The sequence below is a fragment of the Calliphora vicina genome, chromosome 5 (genome assembly GCF_958450345.1).
Source record: "Calliphora vicina chromosome 5, idCalVici1.1, whole genome shotgun sequence".
Classification (NCBI taxonomy): Eukaryota; Metazoa; Arthropoda; class Insecta; order Diptera; family Calliphoridae; genus Calliphora; species Calliphora vicina.
The window spans coordinates 114,005,378-114,014,512 of record NC_088784.1 but is presented as its reverse complement, the minus strand read 5'-3'; the positions used below and the strand labels follow the sequence as shown (position 1 = coordinate 114,014,512).

The 9,135-nt window shown below is 30.6% G+C and overlaps 1 protein-coding gene across 1 annotated transcript; it reads right to left on the bottom strand.

Moving 5' to 3' along the window:
* Nucleotides 1-249: 249 nt before the first annotated feature.
* Gr57a (Gustatory receptor 57a) lies at nt 250-2,187 on the bottom strand. The gene is made up of 3 exons (XM_065513059.1): nt 1,243-2,187; nt 996-1,154; nt 250-375 (listed from the first exon to the last, which is right to left on the bottom strand). Exons 1-3 carry the CDS (start codon nt 2,185-2,187, stop codon nt 250-252), a joined length of 1,230 nt encoding a protein of 409 aa, XP_065369131.1.
* Nucleotides 2,188-9,135: the final 6,948 nt, after the last annotated feature.

Here is a 9,135-nt window from a genome sequence, read left to right as displayed (position 1 = left end):
TACCTGTGTCTTTATACAACATACGCATACAAAGGGCACATAGTACATGTGTGTCAAATGACCCGAAATATGTATATAAATTGGTGTCAGCCAAGTGATCATACATTAGTTACAATGACTGTCTACAAGGGATATATTGACTACTTGTAAAACTGCTGGACTGTTCTGACCGTCGTTATCTGACTTGTAGTATGTGGTGTGAGTAAGTGTGCTTGAATACTAGTATAATTTGATTTAGTATATATATTTTCAAACATAATCCACGCCAATCCACTCCTGTATTGTGTTCTTTTGTTTCTCAATTTGATCGCCCATTTCTTGTGTCATGCGAAATTGTATTAAAATTAAAAGATAATTAAATATTTGTGAATAAACCTAAAAAAAAACAAAAACAAAAACAGTAAATGCTCAGTATAATTTTAAAATTAATTACACCATATCCAATACATTGTTTTCTTATTATGTAAAACGAAATTCAAATTAGCCAATTGTAATTTGTATTTCATTTAATCGAGCAATAAGCGAACATTTCCACATACAAAATAACGAAAATCAAATATCATCACAACTACGATCGTGTCAGAGAGCATTTCATTAATAATAGTTGTAAAAAATTCAATTAAAGATAAATTTGGATTAGAAATATGACGATGATTTCCTTTAAATAATGCCGTTTTTACTTTTTAAATTGGAAATGGTGTAAATAAAAGTCCAAATGAAATACAACAGAATTACTGGTTAAATCTAACAGACATCACATTGACATACACACAAGCCATTAAACCCACTTAAATGTGGACAAGGATTGAAGGTCATTTCTCAAATTAATTTATTTTCTTATGTACATATGAACAATTGAATGAAATGCACATTTAACACTTTAATAAAAATGATTTTTTTGATCTGATTTCTTTTAAAGTTTCTCAAATTCGTGTATGCAATGAGCTGTCTGTTAATTACAGTGTTATTTTATCAAAATTAACAATTGTTCTTACCACCGCTATAATTTGTTTGTTGAAAATCATAGTACCACACAAAAATTCAATTATATTATCCTTGCGCCATAATAAACACGACGAAACCATTTGACGAACTGCAGAATTGCACGGAAACCACCACTCAGTATCCATAACAATTTTAAAACATTTTTGACCCTTAAATGTAATAAAGACATATTACTTAATACTTAGTTATTAAAGGCATAGATATTTATTTTTTTTAACTTGATGCACAAATACAAACCTCATGTACGGCTTTGCCACAATATATGGGTGCAATGGTCATCTTATATAGTGGCAGAATCATGCACACGGCTACATACCAAATCAGCGAATTCTCCCTTTGTGTGTTCTTTGAGGAACCACCAAATATTAAATAAAACTCACTTGTTGTCAAAGTAAAGTCATGCAAAAGGGTCGATGCTAAGCACACAGCATATACTTTGTTAATCTTACGTATACAGTTGTGATACTCTTGCACCAGGGAGATGAGGCCACGCAAACACTCTACCTGCTGGGATATACTTAATCTCGGAGAACACACGACCTGTTTGGACAACAGCTTTTGCAAAAGACGGAAACGAATGCTCAATATCTCGGCCATATTCATTTGGGCATAACAGTTCAAATGCGGACCACCGGTCACTGCCGTGTAGGCCAGACCAGCCAATAGATTTACTACAAACTCCTGACCATGTGATGCCTGCGAGACGGCAGCTACTACCACCGTTATGTAGATGATGGCCACAGAGAACAAGAGTAAGACATGCTTCCTCATTAATTTCTCGTAATTCAATTTGCAGGGAAATTGCTTTAGCAGTTTCTCATCCAGATGCTGGATGCGCGCATACAGTTGCATGTTCGTGTCCATGTTAAACAACATGCTGATGACAGTTGTGAGATACATAAACGTGGACATGCCTATCTCCAAGTATATTATCGATTTTATGAGGCTGTCAAGATTTTCCACTTGGGGATCTTGTAGCTTCACATAAATGCAGCCCATGAGGCTGCCCACAAACCAGCATACGGCCATCCACGTGAATAGCAGAGATTTACGACTGTAATTGAAACGATCTCGTTGTTTCGTAAATCCACTGCATCCCAAACAGAATAAAATCAGACAAAGCACTTTGCAGCAGTCATAAATTGTATTTGGATTCGAGAAAAATCTTCTTAATACCGCCATAATACCCTCTCACCGAAAACTACTGCTGCAAATGATGTTGCACGAATGAACAAATGAGCGTGTATGTTGTCTGATTGTGTTGTTCCATTCAAATGACAATGAGTTTTAATTGTTGTGACCACTGAAACCCGACTAAATTTCATTTATTGTTGCTTGTAATTTAATGCTTTCGAAATGTTGCAATGTCGACTTTTCTAACACACACAGACACTGTGTGTTTGTTTGTTTGTTTGTTTGTTTGTTTGTTTGTATGTTTGTTAATTTAGAATAGTATTTAAGTTAGTGTATATGTGAGAGATTACACTGTGATTAAATTGGCATTACATTATTTGATAGCCTCTGTACAAGTAAGTATTAAGTACATATTTACATACATACATACTTATATATGTATATTTTTTTTATTATTTTGTTTATTGGAAATTAAAGCCAAAATATGTATGTACATTAGACATGCCCTTAAAAAATAGATTTGCTTTGGATGGGTCTTATTTTGTTTGTTAGTAGCTAAAACTAACTACTGCAAAATTTAAGTGAAAACGGATAACTAGAACACGTGCCGGAAATCGATTGAAAGTTGTAAAATTGGGTAAATAATAGTACTTTTTCCGATATCCTAAACAAATTCCCTATTTAATACTGTTTTTTAAACATTTTCAAAAAACCTAAGCTTCTAGAGAAAATTTTCTTTCTTCAACTTTCAATCGATTTCCGGCACGTGTTCTAGTTATCCGTTTTCACTTAAATTTTGCAGTAGTTAGTTTTAGCTACTAACGAACAAAATAAGACCCATTTTCTCTAGAAGCTTAGGTTTATTGCAAATGTTTAAAAAACAGTATTCAAATATTTCCATATTTTTTTAAGATATCGGAAAAAGTACCATTATTTACCCAATTTTACAACTTTCAATCGATTTCCGGCACGTGTTCTAGTTATCCGATTGCACTTAAATTTTGCAGTAGTTAGTTTTAGCTGCTAATGAACAAAGTAAGACCCATTCAAAGCAAATCTATTTTTTAAGGGCGTGTCTAATGTACATATGTATGTATGTTTGTATTTTTTAGTGAATCAAATATAAATTTATGCGAGTTGGCATTTATTACACCAATTGTTAATTACGTTAATGGTTTTATGATTGTATCGATTACGAATTTACACATTTTATGCCATATAGCAATTCATATTTCGACATTCATATGTACAGTGGGGAGCTGAAATGAGTACATGTTTCTATTTTGTGCACTTCTTATGGAATAAAAATGAAACTAATAAAGCAAATTCAGACATTTTTTCTGTCATTTATTTTATGTCTAATATGTAACAAAATGAATTACAATTCAAAACAAAAAACATCCAGTTCTAAATAAAAAAACAGACAAAACTAAAATAACTCGCATGTACTCAATTTTGCACCCCACAATAACTTTAGGGAAGAATTGCATTTTTTAAAAAAATTTTCATTTATTACGTAAATAAAATTTTACACGCATTCGCATATTTTCTATAAATTTTTCATTAACTTTTGTTGGAATACTCTCTCTCTCGTGCTCAATCCGCTGTTAAAGCTCGTACAAATTGGTATTAGTTAATCGGTATTGTTTCAACCGCCAATTCACGATTCATTAAAAATTCTAAATAGGATTGAACTCAGGACATTGAGCTGATAACTGCATTAATAAGAAATTTTTCTAGGAACACCATTCTTTACGATTTTTGACGTGTGCATTGGGTCACCATCCTATTGAAAAATTACTCATAAGAAAAAATTGGCTGCATTGGGAGCCAACTAGTGTTTACAAATGGGTTAACCGATTTTTCTTTGAAATCTCGGTTTTTGAGAACCGGTTAATTCCGTTTTAAATCACTCGGTAATCTGATTTTTAAAATTTGGGACTAAAATGATGAATTTCTTATATTCATTGTATAATACACCTCACATCAAACATTTGATCTGATTTGAAACCTAAACTGCAGATATTCAATAGCGATATTCACTGTTAAGTGCGAATGGTCTAGCATCATTGCAAATGCAAACTTTTACCGTAATCCAATAACAAAATACACACAAAAACATTTACAATTTTGCATTTGCAATGATGCAATACCATTCGCACTTAATACTGAACTCCGCTAATATAAAACTCTTTCGATATAAATTTTTAAGAATTACAATGATTCTAAATAGTAGAGGACGATGAGTTTACTTTAAAACCTTTTTCAGCGTCAATAGCACAGAAAACTATTAAAAATTAAAATTAAATTCCGCATAATTCTAGAAGTTTAATCTAACTAATGATTCATTGACAACTTAGTGCTGATTTTAACATTCGTTAAATTGAATTTGATGTACATACTTCATTAGTGTATTTTGTTCTTAAAATTGTATTTTATTAATCATTTCTTTAGCTTAGTGTACAAACGTTTTAAGTTCCTTTTCAGAAATATTACAGGAGAGACAAAAAGCATTTTAAAATTTTTGATTTTAAATATTGTTGAAATCTGTAAATGCTTATAATGACAGTTAAGTGCGATTACATGATGTACGATAGATTTCTTGCAAAAAGTGAAAATTCAAAAATTTTCAGTTGATTATCTTTAGAGGAACCAGTGCGATTTTTCTAGTTTTTATTATCTCAGTAAAATGTAATACTAGTTTTAATTACTGGTTTATTCATTAAATTTATACCAAAAAATTTAAATCATACATATCGCACTATATACTTTATTGAATATTTTATGTTTTTCAAAGTTGGTTAATCGAAAAACCGGAAAAAAGGCCATTTTTCGTTTAACCGACAAACCGGCTTTTTTAAAAAGTTGGATTTTATAAACACTTGTACCAACGGAATGTGGAGTTTTTGGATGTCAAAATTGGGGAATATTCGCTGCAATTTAGTCATAACAGGACTGAAAAACAGAGCTGAAAGGGATTTTCTTTCGGTGTAGTTCTGTAAACAAAAACATTGAACGTAACAGTACGATCGTTGAAGAAACTGCACACCACAAAATGGGGCTCGTCAGAAATAAAGTTGTTTCCGTCCTCAGCCACCATTTGAATGAACTTCTGGCAAAATTCCAAGTGGCAAGTCTGCGGAATAACAAACTTTTATTAATATTTCGTTAACGCTCTTGGTGATTGGTATAAAGAAATAATAACTCAAAGATGAGGAAAATATACAATAGTTATAAAAGGGTTTGCAAATAGGAATTCTCACTTATTCGATGAATTATGTAATATGCAATTATCCGATTACAATATTACATGTGTAATATAGAATTACAAAAAAAAACAAAATTTTGAATTTTCATTTAAATGAGTATAATAAATTAAATATAATAAAATAATATCATGATGTTTGTACTCCTTGCTTTTGTTTTCCTCACCAACTTCATTCTCTAAAACAAATGCTTTGTTTTATTTATTGACACAACCCGGACTACAAAACAATTCATTCCTTCCATTCATTGATTCAGGCTTCGTTCAGGCTTTTATAATTTGCAAATATTTGTGTTTCTGTTGTTGTTTTTTTATATATGTACATTAGAGTGACAGCCGATTTTTTTAGATTTCAAAGAGGGTGGAATATAGTGGCACTAGGCCTAAATGTTAAGTGCTGAAAATTTGAGCCAAATCGGACAACGATTTCTGGACGCGCATCGAGGTCAAAATTCAGATATATGCTAAATTTACTATTTATACTGAATAAATATGTGAAACTCGTTAACTTTCTGCATTGTTTTCGAGAAATATGTAGTTTTATTTATATATATTAATTAATATTACATTAAATTTTTTTTGGTAAATTAACCCTGTATCTCCTTTTGGTCAAAATGACCCAAAAACTTATTATTGCCAAAATTCGGAAAAAATTAAAATTTTTAAGTTTTTGTAAAAATTTTGCTACTAAATAAATACTTTTGCAATTGAATGCAAAAGAATCGAAATGCGTACGTAATTATCGTTGTAATGAGATATAAATGACAAAAAGTGGTTAAAAAATGTTAAAATTATTACAAATTCGCCAGACCATTAACGTGTCTCAGGCCACTTGAACAAGAAATTTGGAAAAAAAATAAAAGCTAATTTTAATTTAAAATATATCCGTATTTACTTGTGTATGAGTTTTTGTCTTCGTAGGATACCGTTAACCTATTCGCAGTTATGGCCAAAAAAAATATTTTTTTAATGGGCGTTTCGAATCTCCATTTTCAAATTTTTAAAAATTTTGTTAAACAAATTTCAGAATTTTTATTTTTATTCCCTATTATGATCTTAATATATGAAAAAACAAGTAAGAGTGCTATATTCGGCTATGCCGAATCATATATACCCTTCAACTTTGTTGTGGATGCATTATTATTTTTTATAATTATTATATATGTATGTACATTGCCCACTTTCAGCGTACATCATCCTAAATTTATCAAGAACACAAAAAAAAACAACAACGCCAAACAAAAACACCAAAAGCAAAAACAAATCAAAATACGAAAAGCAAAAAAACCAACACACAACCAAACATACGTTTAATTGTATAAAAAACAACGCCAAAAGAAACAAAACACAAAAGAAAAACAAAATACGCAAAGCATGCACCTCCAAACATACGTTTTGTTGCTTTTTTTTCAAAACAAAACCACATACGCAAAGCAAAAAAACCAACACACAACCAAACATAAGTTTAGTTGTATAAAAAACAACAACAACGCAAAAAACAAAACAAAAAAAAAACAAAACAAAATACGCAAAGCATGCACATCCAAACATACGTTTTGTTGCTTTTTTGTCAAAGCATGTAATACATTTGGGGTATTCACACGGTCTACTATTTGGTCATATTGTCATAATGTCCTAATATATTATGATAGTTTAATCAAATTTGTGTTGTGTTTCAAACAAAAAAGTTCTAAACTAATAAGACTATTTGAACTATGTTTATTGTTTTGTCATAAAATAATACTTTTTTTGTTTAAAACACAACATCAACTATTATAATATATTAAGACAGTATGACAATATGACTAATAGCAGACCGTGTGAATACCCCAATTGTGTTTTTTGATGAAATTTTCAGAGGTTGTCTCGGATTTTTGCTCATATCTCCGTTATTTATGGACGGATTTTGCTGATTTTAAATAGCAAAATTCTCGAAAGTATGTCTGACAGAATTGTTGAAGATTTGGATCCCGGAGATATCTGGGGCCTTCAGAAAATTGATTTCAACAGACAGACGGACATGGCTTAATCGACTCCGCTATCTATAAGGACCCAGAATATATATACTTTATAGGGTCCCTTCTCACGAAGGTGAAGGGTATAATTATGTCAATACCTCTTACAGTTTTTCCGTACCTGCGATTTAAATTTTGCGATTTTCAAGAAAAACTAATGTTTTTGTCCATATTTTGGCAAATGAGCCCAATTTCCTTAATGTTATACATTTTAAGTAAATCTATTCATAATATTATAGTCCCGGTAATTCTAAATATTGTCTGAAGGTTTTACTATAATCGGAAAACGTTAACCTTTAAATCGTGAAGGTCAAAAGTCAAATTTTTAAATTTTTGGAATTTCTAATGAAAAGATAACGAAATGTTATATATTTTTGGGCCGATTTTAATGATCAGAGATACAGGGTTAATTTCCAAAAACATTTTTTTAATGTAATATTCATTAATATAAATAAATCTACATATTTCTAGAAAACAATGCAAAAAGTTAGCGAGTTTCACCTATTTATTCCATATAAATAGTAAAATGTTGCATAAATCTCAACTTTGACCTCGATGCGCGTCCAGAAATTGTTGTCTGATTTGGCTAAAATTTTCAGCACTTAACTTTTAGGCCTAGTGTCGCAATATTCCATCCGGCACTTTTCAACATTTTAACAGCAATTTTTTCCATACAACTGATTGTCACTCTAATGTACATATGTATGTATATAAATATTGTATATTTCAAGTCCTTGGTTTGGGTCTGGTTTATCACAAGCACGCATAATGATTGAGAGTTGTGTAAATTATCATTCACATTTTTATTTACATATTTTCTATTTTGCAGCTACTGTTGTGTGTTTTTTGTGCTTCTCCCGTACGATTATTTGATTGTCTAATGAAAATTAATTTTACTTGTAAGTATTTACATTTTTTACATATTAAAACCATAAATATGTCAACATTTCGCCTTTTGAATAACTAATAATGGAAATGCCATTTTGTGCCGTCCATCGCAACACAGCAGTACTATGGATAAACCTCAAAAGGGAGGAGAGAATATGAATAAATAAGAAACAAATTAAATAAAAACTTATGTATAGTTTGTTAAGCGGATAGTTAATGTACAATAAAATCATTGAATAATTCTCTTAATCAAACGAATGAAACCCATTGACCACACCAATATCCTGTTTATATCCTTACGGATATACGATTTATTTAGGTAAACAGAGAGAGAGTCAAATATACACACATATAATCTCCCTTCTTACAGCTGGTTAGGGACTGACTCTAACACTACTACTTCGTGCTAATGATGTTGCGACAAGTTTTTTATATTCTATATAAAATTTTCTTCCATTCGCTTTAGCCATCTTTTTACATTTACTATTTACTAGAGCCCTGCATGAGTGACTTAAATAATACAGTAGCGAGCATAAAAAATGCAACGCCATGCAATGTGATTTTCAACAGCACTCAATTTGCTCAAAAAGATATCCAATTGTCCACATCTGCTGTTTTTATATTCTTATTGATCATAGGAAATTATTGTATGACATTTTGTCCAATATTTTTTTACGTAAGGATAATTATAAAATTTTTATTAAAAACAGTGGTAAAATTGTGCGAGCAAAAAAAATTCAACTGTACGGAAATTTACTTAATTTTTAACATTTTGAAAAAAAAAATAAAAAAAGTTGCTAAAAACTATACCATCATCTACTATTAATA